Genomic DNA, 20,391 nt, shown 5'->3' with positions numbered 1-20,391 from the left:
TATCAGACATCATGTGAAACATCTGCTGCCTGGTGTGGCAAAACATTTTAGACATTCATGGTCCCCAGATGATGCATCTTTACGACGTTGCGGATCCTGTGAAAGTGGCTGGATTGCCATGAAATTTGGTACAGTCACTCTCTGTACCAACACATTGATTTCTACCAAATTTGACTGTGTTCTGACTTTTCTGGCCCAGTCGCCGGGATAAAATGTTGGCAATTAATGATTCTGCAAACCACTGATAGTATCACATTTGTGCGTGTCACACCTACGTACCCTGCTGACATATCATGTTCACACTACAGGTCTATCACCTGATTTTCATATCAGGAAGTAGAGGGCATGATGGTGAAGCTCGAGGCAAGAAGTACGCCATGTTGTTTCAACATTGGTTGCATGAAACTAGTGGATATTTTGGCGTTTCAACATTTTTAAGCGTGACACCAACAATGGATACTTTTTTAAGCAGACCTCGGGACAGTTTCCAGCCATGTTTGGAAATTTGAAGTTTTTAAATGTCAACAAATCTGCGGTTTCCAGAAATGTACTTTTCAAACATTTATCCTGGCGAATGTGTTCATGAAGCACCATCATCTGATCATGGCAGATTAATTACATTGCGGTCAGACTCAGATGAACATGGTAAACATTACTGTGTCTCTTAAGTGTCTCTTGCATATCCCTCAACTGGAAGTAAATGCAAAACTGAGCTGCCAAGTGTCCATTTGATTTTGTCATATTTCTCTATGTCCTTCAATTTACATTTTATATAACCATCAAGGACAGGCTGGGAGATTTAGATGTGGCTTTCTCTGTGAGATCCGGTGTGTAGTTCAGCGTCCCAGAGGTTTTCCTTTCATATCTGCTGTTTCTCAGGCAGAGGAAACTTCCTCATTTTCATTTGATGATGCATCAGGTTGGTCATCCTAAGTTCCCCCCCTGTCAAAACTAATTTAATCTCGGGGTAAAAACCAAACCAGCGGTCTCTGACAGTGTGACTGGAAACCAAAGGCGGGTGGACAGAGTGTGCACATTGTCTATCTTCCTGTTTATTCTCGTGTAAAATAAATGCGCTGCTTGTGAGGAGATAAGTGAAGCGTGCTGAATGGGATCAGCAGGAGAAATTACATGGTAAGATTCATTCTAACTGACTACAACTGTCTTTTTTTTTTTTTTTGTTGCTGTTGTTGGGGCTCATTCTCGGTTCCTCTCCTCCCCTCGCTGTCGCTCCTCATATTCCATCACGCTGATACAGGCCCGGCATCTCAGGGCTTAGCCTGCAACAAATACAACCCACCAGAGAGATTAAGGGGGCTGAATAAGCCAGTACTAGAGCCGGCTTCGCTCCCTATCAGTTTGTCTGCCTCAACTTTCTCCCATAGATTTTTCTAACTAATGACCTTAGAGAGCTGAAGATGGCATTTAAGCAGGCATTTGGGGAAACGCACGCCCCGGCTTCCTCCGTCTCATTCTCAAGCAGCCCTTTGTTGGTAAACACTGACTCACAGCGTCCTCCATTTTAACCCAGCATTCTAATGAGGACCGCGACGAGACGCACGTTTGGTAATTTCTTCATCCGTACTCCTAATTGATGCAATGAGACAGGTGCTCTGGGTTTATGGCCTTTATTAGGCCCACTTCAACGTATTTCGCTGGAGGAGCCCCTGGTGGTCCGTTTCCCCTTCAACCCAAAAAAAAACAGACCGCCTGCACCAGACTGCAGTGGGCGCGACATTTAGCTATGCAAAAACCACTGTGCATTATTCAAAAAATTTGGCCCCGCACAAATGTCAAAGTGAGAAACAAGCAGATGCTGTTACGAAACAGAAGAGAGGAACATAAAGAGCGCATTTATTCCGGGGGGTTTGTAGTTTGCAGATGCACACGATGCATCGCAGGTATTTGCGGTCAGCAGACTGCAGTTTACGACTGGCCCCCGCAAGATAATGGCTAGATGTGTTTTAACTGGAGGTTTAAGGTGAGAAGTTCAAGGCGGTTTTGTTTTGCCCTCACAGGAAAGTGTTTCTGTACGATCCTGGGAGGTTCAGTTCAAAATCATTCAGCATCCAAGTCAAAGTACAAGCAAACAGCCTGAGCAATTTTTGCAACTGAGCAATTTACAGACAACGATTTGGAGTGGAAACGGCAGCAGAGGTAGAGAAAACCTCGTACCTCTTTGTCCTTATAACAGGCATCTTAAACATCAGCTATAACACCATCCAGTCTGCAAACAGGGACAAAAAAAGGTACTTTGGACTTTGGAGCTTAATTTACTAGTTTTTGCGGTTGAAACCTTCATTTTTGATTCATCGATCAAAAAATAGATTTTGCCAAGAACAAGGGTTCAGATTCAACACAAAGTAAAAAGATAATTTATCATGAAGACTGAACACCATTAATTGACTTTGTTACAGCTTAATTCCTTTCAATTTAGAAATATAATAATATTTACTCTTACATTTAAGTTTTTACTTTTAAATAAACTAATAACCTCACTAATCACTAATATTATCTCATGTTATCAACTTTTCCCAACTTCTGCTTCAGCACAAACTATACTTTTATAAAATCCTTAGATTTTATAATAATAATAATAATATAATAACATTTGTTACATTTTACCAGAAACCTAAACCACATTTGCTATAAAAAGATAAAACTGAAAAATATTTTGTTACAGTCAATACATACATACATACAACCACCAATCATTTGGATCCACATCATTGATTACAATCTTTAACGCTTTGGTGCGAGTCACATGAGAGGAATCGACAAAATGTTTCCATGCAGGTGATGAACTGGAAAAACTGGGACTCTCCGTTAATTGGCTATTAACCAAATCAATATGTGATTTCTCATTAATAATGTCTCATTGACATAATTCATTGACATTGAATAAAAAGTTAAGCGATCACGGAAAGTTGTTTCAACTAAGCCTGCGAATGTCTGCACAACATTTCACACCACTCCATCCAGCGGTTGTTGGGATATTTCCGTGGTTGGCAGACCGATGTACAGATTGACATTTGCTTCCCCTAAAGCTGTGCCGCAAGCTAGCATGGTTAAAAATGAACTGTCAGAGCAGAGCACCAGAGGCTGAGCTATCCTGACTGGATCATACATTTACTGTAATGCAACAAGACCCCCCCTGCCTGGTAAATGCCTTTCACACCATAGGAACACAGACTTTCTGTAAAAAGAAATGTGTAGTCTCTCTTTTTGCTTGAGTCATTCTCCCACAAGAACAGAGCTACCTCTAGATCCGCAGAAGGAACTGGCTCAATCCCATTGGCTCTCAAGGCTCTCATTGATGACCTGGTTATCACTCAAGTCATCAATCGCAAAAGAAAGCTAGCAGTTCTTTATAGGCTGATCAAAACAACCAAAACACTGTGGGAGTTTAGTTAAAATTGGGTGTCATATGCAACTCAAGGGAAAAGTGCACCAGTGAAATTGATCAAAATGTGACACTAGCCCCTTTTAGATAGAAAAGGTGGCACATTTGCAGCAAAGGTAAAGGCTGCAATGTGCCGCCTTGTCTGTCTAAAAGGGAGGTGTAATATTCCTTCTTTTCCAAAAAGCCGCCACATGGCCTCCACTGGGGTAGGCGTAAACATGTGACGTGACGTGAAGCACAAAGTTGGGCGTGAACAGTAAAGCAGGTCGAATTTGTCTTCAAAATAAGAGCTTTACATTGCACCCCATTGGAGTTTAGAACTGGGTTCTTAGTGGGGAACTTTTAATTTAAAAGTAGCGACCGTTAGTAGCTTGCCGCTACAACAACAAGCGGACAACGAAGACAGCTACAGAGACCGAGGAGACGCTAGCATCTCCTGGATCACAGCAGCTGTCCAGTTGCTCATCTAGACGTCCGCGGATGAAATGATGGACCTCATTGACACCTCCGCTCATCTCTCGAATTGCCGGCACTTCGAAGGCTTGGATTTACATAGACGTGGTCGTGGAAAAAAGTGTACCCTTCAAGGCGTCAAACTGGCAGACCAAAACAGACCCCCAATTTACCGCCTTCTGTCTAAATCCGCGGACCGAGCTGCAAAAAGGACGGCCAGATTGGCGGCTTGCTGCCCAGTAAAAAAACAGCTTCTGTTATGCACGAATCAGCAACAACAATGGGTATAAATGGCTAGCCAGGTAGCTACCGAGACATTAGGAAGACATTTGGAAACGTCCTCGTAGTCACTTTCACGTGAAGCCGAATAAATGCAGCGGTAGGGCAAAGATGTGTATTGGAATCGTTTCATTACACAACTGTTGACTTTGCCCTCTAATTGGCCCATCAGTCATTTCTTGGTTCCGACAAATACTTACATGACATTGTCCTCTGAAGATGTAAGTAACAAGTGTGGTGCAGTGTTGAGGACTAACTCGGGTCTATTAGGGAGCAGAGGGCTCTAATGCAGCACCCTAATGCTCAATTCCCAGCAGAGACTGTCAGGAGCATCATGTGTTTCATTTGTTTGGCTGATTAATGAGCACTCCTCTGCAGTGTGGGCTGCTGAGAAAATGGAGTGTCTTCGCTTTTGTTCATACGTAACAATCCTCTCTCTCTCCTTCCTCGACACCCTCCCTCAAAAGCGGATGAATTATGGCTTTTGCCAGGTTTGGAATGAAAGCACGTCCGGTCCACCGCTGAAACAAAAATGTACAGTCCGGAACTGTGAAAAACACATGCGTCACACACAGTTTTTCTTTTTTTTTCTTTGTGTGTGCGTGTGTGTGTATCTGAAGGACATATGTTTGACTTCATCAGCCCTGCAGCAACCGGAGCTCGGCAGAAAATTGCCGTTTGCTCGTCCCACCACAAATATTATCATTTCCAATCTGTTGTGTTGCGCTAGAGCAAATAGGACCGACACAACTTAGAGAGTGTTAATAAATCATGATTATGATGCACCATTGGCTGCAGCTTCCCTCGGCAGCCCACTGAATAAACTCCAGCCCAGTTCTCGTCTGTGGGCACACCCCGCATGATGATAGAAGTCGTTAGGTAATTATACAGCAATTAAGATTCTGATAGGAGAAACAGCAGGTTGGTCCGCCCTCGTGGTGACAAATGATGAACAGGGTGTCTCTAATCGACTTACTTTGATAGTTCCCCTTGACCTGAACTTATAGATTTATGGAGAGCTTCTGCTGTTTGTTCGCTTCCTTCCCTCCTTTTTTTTTGTTGTTTTTTTGTTTTATTAAAGACAAGCCAGCAGGCCTTCAGAAGATGACATGCCACCATCCATTTGAAAAAGAAAGGCTAATTTTAACGAGCCGCCTCTCCTGACAGGCAGCTGCTATTCAACCCGAGAGTTTTCGTGCCAGAGGACAAAACACGGGGGAATTTTTTGATCCGTGACTCAGAGGACACGTCTTGTTCCATATTTAACACTCATTCATCATTTGCATGGAACTTGTGCCATATAAATATTTTAAAACACAATGAGAAGCATGTTTGTGTGTGTGTGTGTGTATATATATATAAAATATATAAAAATAAATGTATTAGGGCTGTCAAAGTTAACGCGATAATAACACGTTGATGCAAATTCCTCTTAACAGCGTTCATAAATGCCACGTTATGACCCTCGGCTCGCTCCGTAGTTTGGGAAATCAGAAGGCGATGCAGCAGTGACCTTGTGGGTCTTTCGAGCAGAAACAAACCTCCTTGAGCAGAAATGGATAAAGAAAGGGCTCTTTTGAAAAGGCAAGTTCATCTTCAAAGCCCTGCCAGCTGGTTCTCTCCACGAGAACCAAGTTATTTGCATTATCTGTCGATGTGAGCTGAGTTACCACCGTCTCAAATACTAACATGGAGGCCGAGCACACAGCTGATGCAGAGAGCCCTCCTCCCCCTCGCAAAAGCCAGACCACGCTGGATCGTTTGCGGCCGGAGATGCAGAATATATATAAAATGATCTTTAAAGTCTATGGGGGCCAACTCCGTCGAGATTCTTAAGATTCTCCACATGCTGAACGTAAACTGAACCAACTTTGATGTTGTACATCCTCTTTTGAACCACAGGCCGGCCCGCAGCTCGTCCATGATCCCTCACCAGAGAGCCTGAGTTGGAAGACGGCTGATTGACTTGCATGCATGCCCCAGAGCCTGCAACAGCCAATGAGTGATCGTGTAGGCTCGCTCTGCTTTCTCCTCTCTCCTGAGCAGCCTCCAGGTGATTGATCCAACGTGTAGCCGATAGTTCAATCAATTTATAAAGCCCTAAACTTGGAATTTATGTAAGTTTATGTTAATTTGAAGTGTTTTGCTCTTTAAATATGCTGTTTTCGCTCGTAAGCACATGTTTTTGACTACATGGCCTGAGCTGGATGGAGCTTCTTGGTCTGAGTAAAGTAAAGCCAACATGGAAGATGTGTTTTAAACCTGAATTCCTTCTACTGGCCAGCAGGTGGCGGCTCTACTGCCCCACTAAAGTCCGACTGCACATAAGCCTATGAGTAAAAGAACCCTATGTTGACTCCTGGCTCCAAAAACCAAAGATGGCAACTTGCCAAGTTGGTTTACGCTTAAGTTAGACGGATGACTTGGGGTTTACTCCCAAACAATTAAGAACACGAGCACGTTTCTGTTCGGTCCGCCCTGAAAACTCCTCTCCGTTCGTCTGACACTTTCAATCTTCTCCAAGAACACGAAAAACAAAACTGACTTCTCAGTTTTTCTCTCGCACCTGCTCGCTCATCTTGTGCTTGGCCCCGAATCCTGTTCTACATAGCAGCGCTTACAAAACCACACGCGGCACGAAAGAACCAGAATTTTTGGATCCTAATACGAAATTAAAACGAAAGACGGGAAGGCGCGCGGGGAGTGGGAGCTTAAGAACAGTACACACAGATGGGAAGTCGAGGACTCTGAAAACAAAGTCAAGGTGACTTGGGAGAGGCAGGTGCAATCCTAGCTGAGAGGAAGAAGGAGGCAGAAGACAGCAAGAGGCTGAACAGGGAGTCTGGGGAACAGGGGGAGAACAAGTGTGTGTGTGTGTGTGTGTGTGTGTGTGTGTGTCAAAGTGAAAGTGAGAGAGACATCCAGATTGAGAAGAGGCATAAGAGACACAGAAAATCTGCAAGCAAATTAGACATCATTAGCCAAGAGGCGGTTAACAAGTCTAATTAGGGGGGAGGCAGGCAGGCAGTGATACCAGACTTGCTTCCGGACCTCAGACGCACTCACTCACACTCACACACACACACGCACACAGTCACAAACACAACACACACTCACAGCCAAAAGCTCGAGGCATCTCCTAACTAGGTCAGATCTGTGATACTTTAAGGCTGCGGGTAGGAGGGGAGGGATAGAGAGGAAGAAAGAGATTGAAGAAAGATAAAAGATGGAGGCTGGGACCTCGGATGGGAGAGTCGTCTGCTCTTGGTGGAGATGGAGAGGCGCGTTTTAAAAAAGCTGTGAGAGCGAGATAGCAAGGAGGAAGACTCCGGGAGAGATAGAGCGTGCAGTCGTCACTCACGGAAAACACAAACACACACATAAATAACTGCAAAGCGGTTTGACTTGTTTACACGACCAGCAGCTGCTGTTTTACTTCTGTCATTTACGGGGACGGCGCGTTTGGGATACAGAATCCGAGAAGAATCCTGCAGCTGCTGTTATCATCTCCCATAAAAAGTGACACACTCCTGGTTTAGCCGGCATTATAAAGATTAGTTGTGTGAAATGAGGATATTGCTGTATTAGTACAGCCATCCAGTTCTCAGCTTGAGTGATAGCTTGCCAATGCTCCTCAGGGACGACTGAGTTACATTCCCCTTGAAGCGATGATGACTGAATGTCAGTTCTGGAAAGACAACGAAAAATGCTGCAGCGGGAGAACAGCCTGCATCTCTTTCTGTTCCCTCCCGCACGTCTGATGATCCTTTATCTCGCTGAACGCTTCGGAGGGATGGCTTCATCGCCCAACCGGCAACTTGGATCCGTTACGTATTCCATAATAATACGACAACATAATAATACGGCAGCTTGTTGCTACTAAACTCCGTCTTTCAAGTACAACCACGATTCCAAAATAGTTTGATGAATCGTTGTAAATATACGGTGGAAAGACGCTGGTGCGCAAGTATAGTTTAAAGGGATATTCCGGTGTAAGTTTAATCCATGGTCTAACACACCGTGAAACTGTGTTAAGCCTGATTTATGCTTCTGCGTCGCGGCGACGGCGTAGCTACGTCGTCGACGCAGACCCCTACGCGGACCCTACGCCGTAGCCTGACGTGCGCCTCCAAAAAATCCTGACTACGCGTCACATGGACGCGTCGAGACGCGAACGGCAAGGACTGTGATTGGTCCGCTCGGAACGTGGTTTCTGGCAGTTGCTTTTCCGGTCAACAGTATAACAACACCGCAGCTGAATTTTAAGGGATATTCATGTGTAAGTTTAATTCCATGGTCTAACACACCGTGAAACTGTGTTAGACTCCCTCTCGAGAGATAAAGTTTGCAGACCGCTAGCTAACGTAGTTTTAGCATCCTCAGAAACGACCGCACGACAACAATACACTGCAGTAAATGGGTCCAAATATAAAACCGCCATCAAAAAGCCACAAATAATGCTCAGAACAGCACCAAACTTCAGCAACATCAGAAATAGGGTTTTATATTTGGACCCATTTACTGCAGTGTATTGTTGTCGTGCGGTCGTTTCTGAGGATGCTAAAACTACGTTAGCTAGCGGTCTACAAACTTTATCTCTCGAGAGGGAGTCTAACACAGTTTCACGGTGTGTTAGACCATGGATTAAACTTACACCGGAATATCCCTTTAAATCAGTGCTACATGAGAACAAGGGCTGTGGTTTTCTCTCTTGCTGATAGTTGAGGCAGATATCCTGACTTTTACCTCCAAGACATGCTGCATCCTGAAACCGCCCATTAGGTAACTTGGGCGCCATCTTCCATTAGGCCACATTTACATCACATGGGATGGATGGTAGAGATCGGAGGGATAGATCTCCTTTGACGCTATGATACTACAGTGTGTCTGTGAAATTCAGATGGCACATGAATGCAGCATGAGGTTGATGAATGTACGCTTAGTTTTCCGACACTTACCGTCATCAGATCGCGTCCCTGCTAACAGCCGCAGAGTTGACACTGAGAGTTAATAAAAATGCGTGCCACGGACACCACTATTTTTCTTCCAAAGTTTGAATGTCTCACAGCGCTTGTGTAGCCTGGTGGCAAAATTTTAAAAGTCCAGAATTTGAACAGAATAATAAAGCACAGACTGTGTACTCTATGGTAAATAGGGAGCGAGCTCGGCCACAGTCCACAGTTTCAAACTTTACTTTCTGCTGAGTCATTTATAGTCACAGGCTCCGGCAACTCTCCCCAGTGTGTCGATATATATGTTTTCTTAAAGTTGATGCTCACCCAAAGCCAAAGAAGACATCGTGCAGCTACATTGCTGTGGAGCAACTCCCTGTGACTAATAAATTGACTTTAGCAAGCAAAACTGGAGGAGTTCTGCAGGAGTCACTGAAACAAAAAGCCAATCATACCCTTCTGATAATTTCTACAGATGCATCATTTGAATTCAGCGCGCACGCCGAATGCACCGTAAAAGTTTCGCTTGTTACCCGTCTCTGGGTGGCAGGATCCATGTTGGTGGCAGTTGCACGGCACACACGCTGACAGAGGTCCTCTGCCGGGGTCGTCCCGGGTGAACCCCGCGGCGCAGCGCTCACAGAACTGGCCGGCGAAACCCGGAGGACAGGAGCAGGTCTCCACCCACGGGGCGGGAGGGCTGGACGGACCGGAGGAGATGAACGCCGAGGTCAGGATCACCTGGGCGAGCTGCGACGTGTCTGCAGAGGAGGACAGAGGAGGGGGAGACAGTAGGAGAGCTTTCTCATAAAACTGATGCTTGCAGAGATCAGTAGTAAACTGGTAATTGTTGCCTCAGAAGCCTGTTGAAGTGTTCGGGGGCACCTGCTCTTCTTTCGGAAATCAGCAGTGTGTGTGTGTGTGTGTGAGTGTGTGTGGGTTTCTGTATCTCGTTAAGCAGTAGGTTATTAGCATTTGTTGCCGCGCTGTCCCTCCCTCCCTGTCTCATTACAGGTTCTGGCCTGTGTTTACAGTTTATAGTCTCACACACACACCAACACACACCAACACACACCAACAGGCGCACGCAATAACAGATTCATCCACCCACACGCCCGTAAACGCCACGGTTAATGCTCGCTGGCACACGCACGCCTGCACGCCTGCGCCCACACACGGACGCTCGTCACCCGGGGAATCTTTGATATAGCAAATGAATAAATCACTGCAGCAGAGCAAGACGAGTAGAAAAGGAGACAGGAGACTCAGTGGAGGTATGTCAGACGTGCAGCTCCTGTGGGGTTTTTTTTTTTTTTTTCGAGATCCCTCTCTCCTCTCATGAATAGTGATGGGGGCAGGCCGTCCTGAACCGAATCCCTTTCACCCCCGCGCCCTCCTAACCACAGCCGCCGACACATCGAGAGAATCCGCCGTGCACATTTGACCATGTAGCCTTTTTTTGTCAGATGAGAGATAACCCAAGTGTGAATGAGCGGCGGCATTAATGAGGGAAATCTGAGTGGAAGAAACAGTGAGGGGGTTAGAAAAGTGGAAGAACCAGAGGAGAGGATGGACCCCGACTTCTAACAAGTCGTGATCCGCCCGTTTCCTTCAGCGCTGATGAAACCCGGCTCATTTTCACCTCTGAGGGATAATCAGCAGGCACGGCTGTCCTCTTCCCTCTCCGTGCCTCGCCTTACAGCCTCTCCCCTTTCTGCCCTCCTCTACCTCCTGAATTCCATCAGCCCATTCAGCGGAGGGAAATGTGCAATTAAAAGCGCTTTTCAGACACTGTGCCTCATATTTCAGTTAATTAAAAGCATTTCATTTTAAGTCACGCCGCGAAAGTTCTCTCCATCAATCCTTTCTCGAAGAAACCTTGTCAGACCGGCGGAGACTTTAATTCCCCTCGCTCGCCGCAGCCCCCGCAGACAATGACAATTTAGGCCTCCTTAGGTACCTATACATTAAGCCATTAAGCCATCGAGTCCTCGTAAACTGCAATATGCCGATCCCCTCCGTTCCAAACTGAATTTTTTCGCGTCGGAGAAAATGAAAGGCCCTTTTTACCGTGACTGCTGTCAGAGCCCGCCTTTATAGTCCAAAGACAATACTGTCATTAAAATAATACACTTCTGTCTCCGGCGTGCAGAGAGACATTTGAAGAGTGGAGGAGAATGTGAGAGGCAGAGAGGAGGGAGAGAGATGAGAGGACGGCGTTATAGGATTGTGGAATTAAAGTTTGCCGCGCAGCCCGCAGCGATAAGGCACTCCGAGAGCTTGTTTGAGAATGATTTTGAGCCCTAACACAAATCATTAACAGAGTCTCTCCCCTGCGATGCACAACGCAGAGTAAACTGTGTGCTTGACTTTGTTTGCACGTTCACGTGGGCGGGTGGCCACAGGATGGGATATGCATGACCGCGCCTCTGCTTCTGTGTGTGCACAGTCCAGATCTTTTTTTTTGTTTTTTTTGGCGTGCCAAGTGCACGCGGAACTAACGCGACGGCGCGTGTCACAACGCCCGCGCCCAGCAACTAATTAAAACGGTGTAAGTACGTGTGAGAGAGCTGCCGATTTCAGCCAGCTGTTCTGTCTTCTTGGCACTCTAATCCGCCGTAATGCCGCTCAGATCCTTCCTGCACAGTACAACACGGAGTATCAGATGGAAAGAGTGGAAGGACACGATAAAAATAAGAGGAGGTTTTCAAGAACTGGTTCCTAACATCTGGGAATAAATGTCCCGTTTCCTTTTTCTTTTTTTTCTTTTTTTTGTTGTTTTATTTTTTATCTTTCGCTGAGCCAGATTTGGAGCAGCTGAACTATTCCCTGAATACAAACACTGACATTGTTTTAGCAACTGTCTTTGTGCAACTTTAATAATTCGTGCGATGAAAATGTGTTTTTTATTAATAGACATGTGAAGGTTTCTGAAACTTTCTGTGGCACTTGTGAATCCTGCTGGTGTTATTTTTATACACGGCACATATTCAGGCATAAATTACACCTATATACTCCAAGACTATACACAGTGATGGGATGTAACTAAGTATATTTACTTTTTGAGGTTACTTGTATTTACTTGAGTATTTCCATCTTCTGCTACTTTACACCTCCACTCCACTACATTTATTTGATTACTTTAGTTACTAGCCATTGTGCAGATGAGTGACAGTAATCCTCCTGCAAATACTACTTCTTGTTACATTCTCTTGTATCATGCTTCAGTACACAAATCTTAAGTGAAAATACTCCAGTACAGGTGAAAAATCCTGCATTTAACTTAACTAAAAATCTTGAAAAGTATTTTCAGCAAAATGTTATTAATCTATCATAATTAAAACAAATTCTTATTACACACAGAAGCCCCATTTAGAGTGTAATACATCTTTTAAACTTCTAACCAGTGATGGAATGTAACTAAATACATGTATTCAAGTACTGCACAAAAACCTAAACATTTTTTTGTGCTTTACTTGAGTATTTCCATTTTCCGCTACTTGAATAAATTTGGAGGCAAATAATGTCATTTTAACTTCTTTTAGTTACTAGTTACCTTCCTGATTACATGCTGCATCAGAGCCAAAGTAAAGAAATGTTATATTAATTCATAACCATAGTGTACAGTATGACCTAGGGGTGTGCCAAAATATCGATACTACGATATATCGTTTTTTTTTTTGTTTTTTTTTTGGCCCACCACCACCACCCCTCTTCGGAGGACAGCTTTATCTTTATTCAAACATAGGTATACAACCAAATAAAATAAAAAAAATGGTTTAAGTAGCTCTGAAACCCACACATATAGATATTTAATGATAGTTGTAGTCAGTGTGTGTGTTAAGAAGAGACACTGTGCAATATACTCTTTGTTTACTTGGCTGTCATTCATGTGAAATTGATTGACAATGTTTTGTAATTCCTGTGAAATGGATTCAGTGCAGTCAATGAATTCTGAATTTCTTCAGTGACACAGATATCGTGATGTATCGTGGATGAAATTCCTTGCAATATATCGATTATCGCAGAATCGCTGTATCGTGATATTATCGTTATCGTGGGCAAAATATAGTGATAGTATCGTATCGCGATGTACCTGGTGATACCCAGCCCTAGTATGTACACACATATAAATACATGTGACTTTACTTTTACTTGTACTTTAGAAACTTCAGTACATTTAATATCAGAGACTTTTACTCCAATACCATTCATATGGCTGACTATCACTTAAATCACATTTTCACATAACATCTGTACTTTTACTCAAGTATAACGGCCCTGCGGTTTGTCACAATGCACCGTGGAAAAAGTCAGTAATAATGCATTTAGTGTGTTTACAAACTGTCACTGTAGTGCAGCACATAGACGACACAGTAGCCGTGTGAAAAAGACAAACACCCTCAAAATAACAAGCAAAAACAGAGCCTGAACTCTCCGTGTTAGCTGCGTTAATGGCAATCTTTACACACCCAAACACAACACTTACAGTTGTGTCCTCCAGCGTTGCTGATTCGGAGAGCTGTCAGGTTGTGAAGGAGATTTTGGAAATCAAAGGCAGACAGCGCAGGTTTGAATCTCATCTCACTTTCATGGAGCCTGAGAAACGAAGAAGACAGAAAAAAAAATCATTTACAGTGTGTTCGCGCCGCGCTTGAACAAGAAAAACACGTCACATTTTTTACAGGAACAGAAAACCAGAGTGAAGTTAATGTGTTTACGCGGCTGATTTATGAATAACTGGAGTGTGTTTTTTATAGCTATTTAATTACCGACCCACAGCTGAGCTGATAATAAATGCCATGTCGCAGCTTGACTTTTAATGGTAGACTATCTATTGAACTACCTGCAGGCACACACAAAGTGCGAAAGAAAAAAATGTAAATGTGCTGACTTCAACACCTATTCAGGGTCTTGATCATTGAGCTTTGCCATCTGCTGAAGGATGCTCCGCGAAAGCCGGGCTGCACGGCTGACATCTGCCTGTTTTATCCCAGCTATCGTGCACTCTCTCCATCTTGATGAGAGGTGCTGTGTCAGCTCCACACAGGGCTCCGGTGGGTTACATCATTTTTCGCCCAGGATCCCCGTGTAGGTCCCCAAAGCTGAGGAGCAGCAGCGTAAAGGAACATGTACTGTGAATCTTCATATACAGGATTCCAGGTAACACTTTCTAATCTATGGTACCTGCCCTTAAAAAGGCCTTTTATTCTGCAGTTACAGATGTTAATAAGATGTTAAGTGGATGGATTTTGGTCCAGATGCTCTGCAGCTGTTTTCTAGAGGGTTAAGGTTAAAGGCCCCGTTGGGATTTTGGCAAGAAAATTTAAGGGCTAGCTTAAAAAAAAAAGCACTTGTCTCCTGCTATTGGAAGACAAGGAAAGAGACCAGCAAAGGGGCGCATTGCCAGACGTTTGTTTTGGCAGCCAATGAGTTATTCTTATCAGTGGTTTACAACATGGTTATAAGGCCTTAGTATGTTATTCTTAAGCCATGAACGTAGTGTTGTAGTGCTCAAGGTCTCGATCTCGTCTCAGAATCGACCGCACTTTCACTCGGCCTTGTTTCAATCTTGGACAAAAAGGTCTCTGAAACTTATGTCAGGACCAGTCAAGACCACCACAACTGCAGGAGTATCACTGTATTGTTGGAAACATATTGTATTTATTGATGGTTTTGATGACACCAGTCACCCAGAAAGCCTTATGCCTGCACAAATACACTGTATTGTGTAGGAGTGATGGTAAAACGTGGGACAGAGTGTTGAATAAAGATAGTTAAGTTGATTTTAACTCTGGTAACTGTTTATTTGCATTTGTTTGCACATAGAGGAAGCAGCTCCGCCTTGATCTCGAAACACCCTGGTCTTGGTCTAAGTGGTGTTGTCCATGACGCTGCATAGACAGCAACATCAGTGCACCACTTTGGTCCTGACTATTACATCCCAATAATTCTGGGATAAATGACTGTGACATTTGGTAAAGTCATTCATGTTCCCCACAGGATGCTCTGTAACAACTCTGGCGTCATCAGGTCAAAAATCATCGGTTTCGCAGAAACGGTCAACACAGCCTACGTTCAGACTGCTAGCAAATCAGATTTGTTTCTCAAACTGGATCTGAAAGACCGTCTGCACTTTTATCTACAAGTGATCTGATCAGATTTTTGTGTCAAGACATCATCAGCCTATCTGCACGGGTTGCTGTGCAAACAACATATATGTCAGTCACTTAGTTTCACGTAGAAGTCTTATTTGAATCACATTTTAGACCAACACCAAAATCCGGTTTGGATCTGATTTAGACTTCCTAAAATCCATACAATCTAGAAATATATTGATTGGTAGCGTGAACGTTGCCACTGAGAAAAAGAGCAACACCCTGGAGGGGGAAAAAAAAAAATCCATCACTCTTCAGTGACTTTGCCTGAAGGTGCCTCTCTGTCCTTTCTGTCTGCTAGCAAACAACAGGTTAAAGAACCAATAATTAAGTTTTTATAAGCTGCTGAACTGAAAAACTGAGCCTCTGGGAAGTGATTTAAGGCAGCACGCATTAACAGGAAGAATGGGAAAACAGCAGGACCCTGGCATTTTAATTCCTTCTAAGCTCAGCTGCAATTCATTAACACATTTGTGTATGTTTGTAAAAGTGTTGTTTTTGAAGGTGCTTTGTTCAACGTGGCTTCCAAATTCAATACCAAATGATAATGTGATGAAACTGAGTGTTTACTATGTTATCTGTGAGTTTACTACAATGCTTTTAACTTCATAAAACCTCCCTGCGGTCTGACTACAGCTGCGTTTGTTTCTTTTTGTGTTTTAGCAATTGCTGGAGCTCATCATTTCAAAGTTGGCTGTGAGGGTCGTAATACGTATCTGTTCAAACACCTATACTGTTGTGCACCTTTTGTTTATCTGCAACATCCTGTTGTGCCCGTGCACGCCGTCCCTGTGCAATTTCTGGAGGCTGATAATGTGAAGTTGGCTGTGAGGGACTGAATCTGTTCTCAGAATAAACGGCTGTTGGTGCCTGATTCCTCCCACAACACGAGAGGGAGAGAGAGCGAGAGTACACCACTGCGACAAAGCATTTTGAATATTTGTTTACAGGCAGTTTAAGCCCTTGGTTGCATTTTGTGGCGGCAATCGTTTTCCTCTCGTCTTTTCATAGTAAGACGCGGAGCAACCCTCCTCTAATCAGAGCTGTGCCAGGGGAGGTGCCAGGTTTCCAAAGCTATTTGACCGTCCAGCAACTATTCTGAAGTATACTGCCCTCACAGACTTTTACCCTTGTTTAAATATTAAAGCAAAACTCTCGCCAAAATGAAACCTAGGCTGTTTTTGTGAATGTACCCGAGTCAAACCTTTGTGTAAAAGCATAGTTACGACGAAAAAGGCACTTTTAAGATTTACCATATTTTCGTTTTCGGGTCAAACTCATTTTCAATGGGAGTGCAGATTAGCGATAGCGTCAAAATCTCTATTTTTAAAAACACTAAGAAGGCTCGACACAACATGAAACTTTGCTGGTAGTATCACCAGGGTCTCTACACATGAACCAAGCATTGAGAACATTGTTTGTGTACACAGAGTTTACTAAAAAGAAGGTTTTTGAACAACTCACGTTAGCAGTAGCTTGTTCCGCTCGCCGCCGTCCTGCCAGTGAGAAGTGTCGATCTCAGAATGTGACGTAACCTGGAGGACAGTTAAGGTGGAACGCTCCTAAAGCTTAGTTCCATATAAACACACGGATAGTTCGTTGTTTTGTCATTAGCGAAAAACAATATTGACCTTGAAGTTGAAAAAGGAGCCTTATATAAGAAACAATACTAAAATAAAAAGCTGGAAAAGTCACGGGAGATCTCGTGTGGATAGTTGTTGCTGGAAGACAGTAGTTCCACCTTAACTGTCCTCCAGGTTACGTCACATTCTGAGATCAATACTTGTCGGCTGGCAGGACGGCGGCGAGCGGAACAAGCTACTGCTAACGTGAGTTGTACAAACTTTCAACTTTCTTTTTAGTAAACTCTGTGTACACAAACAATGTCCTCAATGCTCGTGTTCATGTGTAGAGACCCTGGTGATACTACGAGCAAAGTTTCATGTTGTGTCGAGCCTTCTTAGCGTTTTAAAAATAGAGATTTTGATGCTATTGTAAAAGTGTCCGTAGCACTCCCATTGAAAATGAGTTTGACCTTAAAAACGAAAATGCGGTAAATCTTAAAAGTCGTATTTATGCTTTTAAACTATGGTTTGACTCGGGTACATTCACAAAAAAAGCCTTGGTTGCATTTTGGTGAGAGTTTGCTTTAATAACGGGATGTGTGACAACTTTTAAACCACCCTTAAAAAGGGCACCTTATTCGAAATTGGTGCCTCAATTATAATACACGAACCTTGTAATTACAGGCAAGAACCATAAAAGGATGAAGTGCAAAGTCTGTTGACCACATCAGCCTTTTCATTTGTGAGTGTTCGATGGCCTCTATTTTATTAGGTCGGCTGATCTCTGAGCCCGACACTAAATTACTTTCAAAATGCTTTATTTTGCGCATGGCCTCTGTCATGCTAGCACGAGTGTGTGTTTGTGTGTGTGTGTTGTACATCGCCACGCAGACCCTCCACTGATGCGGCGGGTCCTCGTTCTCTGCTCTGACATGTAGGCGCAGTAATAAAGAGAGGCAATTACAAACTGGGCCTCAAAGCCATGGTAATGGAGCTGGTCAGACGGCGATAAGCAGAGTGTGCATGAAAGTGAACAAACTCCCAGTCAGGCTTTCCCTATAGAGCATCGGTGTCCCTTTTAATCAGCACCAAGCAGAGCGCGGCGAGCCACGCTGTAATTAAGCCCTGCTCCGCTGAGGATGAGAGGAGATCATCAGGAGAGAAAAGCCCAAAAGAATACTGGACACACACATACACAAACACACACACACAGACACACACACTGGCGTACCCTTGGAGACAGAACCGAGATAGAGATACAAGGTGAGCAAGACATAAACGGTGTGTGAGTGACGGAGGAAGAGAAACAACGATAAGCTACCGGGAGGATAAGCGGGCGTGAAAGTAAGACAAATGAGTTACACAAATGATACGCGTATAGGGCTCATTATTAGCATATCTAAGGAGCATATTCTAATTGATCCGATCCGCCTTCAAAAAACACATTTTAATTATTCAAATCTTGTATTAATATAACATAAAAGCACGGACACCCGCTGTTTAAGTGCGGCTTGCCTACAACCAACTGACTCTGAGCTAACAAGCTTGGTTTTAGCCCTTCCTCTCTATGTCATTGCACTTTTCCAAGCAATGTGAGAGATTACTCGGAAGGGCAGAACAGACTGTAACTTTCTGAAAATAGAAGAAGGAAATATGTGTGGCACGCTCAAAAAGATCTGTTTGGAACCTTCTACAGGTAAACAGGTTTATTGGTAAAAGAATAAGAAAGGATCGTCCTCTCATCGTTCACAAGCAAGGATCTAACTACTCCTGATTGTTTGACGACTATCCATGCATCATTCCCCAAGAAATGGACGAAAATGGTGCATCTTCCTATGCCTATCTCGCATGGATGAAGAAGGTTAGAGAAAATTCCTGGATCCGCCCCTTTATCTGGATCAACACCAAAAAATTATGGGGTATATTCTGGGCCAAGATCCATCATCCAGCCAGGGTCTGTTGAAAGCTGTGTAGTAGTTGTTTTGTAATCCTGCTGACAAACCAACCAACTGACCAACCAATCAACCAACCAGCCGTCCAACCAACCAACCAACTGTCCAACCGACCAACCAATCAACCAATCAACCAACCAACCAACTGTCCAACCGACCAATCAATCAACCAATAAACCAACCAACCAAACTTCCAACCAATCAACCAACCAACCAAACGTCCAACCAACCAACCAATCAACCAATAAACCAACCAACCAACCAACCAACAAACCAACCAACTGACCAACCAATCAACCAACCAACCTTCCAACCAACCAACTGTCCAACCAATCAACCAATCAACCAATAAACCAACCAACCAAACTTCCAACCAATCAACCAATAAACCAACCAACCAATCAACCAATCAACCAATAAACCAACCAACCAATCAACCAACCAACCAACAAACCAACCAACCAATCAACCAACCAACCAACTTGGACAAACTTCTTGCTGAAGATAACAAAATTCATTTTCTACAGCAACCTAAAACCTCCTCATAAAAAAATCTATACATCTGTAATGCATTTATTGACATTAAATATTTGTTTGTTTTGAAACAGACCTGGTTATCCTGAAAAAAGTGAATCCAAGCAGCACAAGAACAGAGTTATCCGGCCCGGGACTGTAGGAGGTTAATAAATCACAAAGAATTCGCAGGTTTACCGGGCACGTAGTCATCCCATGTTTCTTCTTGCCTTGCTCAGTCACCTATAGCAAAAGTTGTGTTTTGTTTTTTTTTGCCTTTTTTCATTTTGGCAGCACATTCTGCTCTCTGTTCGATATATTTCAGCTGACCCTGATCTATGATCAAAGTCAGTGAATTTTCAAAAACATGGCAGAAATGAGCTCAGCGCCAGACGGACCACATCCCCGTGCTACTACTCGCACTCTGCTGACTGCTGCAGATTGGCTCGTACCTTTTAAAGGATTCATATGAGGAATTTCCTGAAAACACTTTTGGTAGTTAAAAGAGGGAACAGCTGATCGGCAGTGACGAGCGAGATGCAGAATGTTTATCAGTCGATTGTAATAAAGTAGCTGAGCTTCTGAGGGGTTCCTCCTATGGTAAACATTTTATGCTTGCATGCTGCAGATGCACACACACAGCTACAAGCAAGGCAATAAAACCTCCCCGCCCACTGGTTTCAAGGGAACAGGATGTGAATAGAGGGAACATCAGAGAGACGAGTGGATGCTACCTTATATAAGCCTTTCACCTCCTCCTTTCATAAATCCCCTCCGCTCGCATTCCCATCGCTTCCATATATTTCTCCTTCATCTGATTTTTGAAATGATCTTTGCACCAGGTGGGAGCGCACGGCCACTTAACAGGTTAACATATTTACCTGCAATGAATGCTGATGCTGTCAGTCGAGACAGATGTGTTTGTGTGTGTGAGTATTCCTACTCATGTTTATTTACGCTTTCACAACGCCTTTAGCGAAACACGTAAATGTGTATATTCCCATTTGCATTATCTTATGCATATGTTACATCGGATTGTTGGAAAATTGCACTGCCAGATGGCCGCGTGGATTAATGTGTTTGCGTGAAAGCTCACGGTAGCACAAATTCTTGACA

At 43.7% G+C, this 20,391-nt stretch overlaps 1 protein-coding gene across 1 annotated transcript in view; it reads right to left on the bottom strand.

Annotated features, from left to right (window-relative positions):
• The window catches only part of lamc3 (laminin, gamma 3), a 124,892-nt gene that overhangs the window by 27,030 nt on the left and 77,471 nt on the right, over positions 1-20,391 (bottom strand). The window contains exons 11-12 of the mRNA XM_030436552.1: positions 13,577-13,686; positions 9,621-9,848 (exon numbers count right to left, since the gene is read on the bottom strand). Of these exons, the coding sequence (XP_030292412.1) occupies positions 9,621-9,848; positions 13,577-13,686 (338 nt within the window). The remainder of the gene's footprint in view (positions 1-9,620; positions 9,849-13,576; positions 13,687-20,391) is intronic.

The sequence above is a fragment of the Sparus aurata genome, chromosome 12, assembly GCF_900880675.1.
Source record: "Sparus aurata chromosome 12, fSpaAur1.1, whole genome shotgun sequence".
NCBI lineage: Eukaryota > Metazoa > Chordata > Actinopteri > Spariformes > Sparidae > Sparus > Sparus aurata.
The sequence above is the reverse complement of the archived record's forward strand: the minus strand, read 5'-3'. Positions and strand labels throughout refer to the sequence as shown.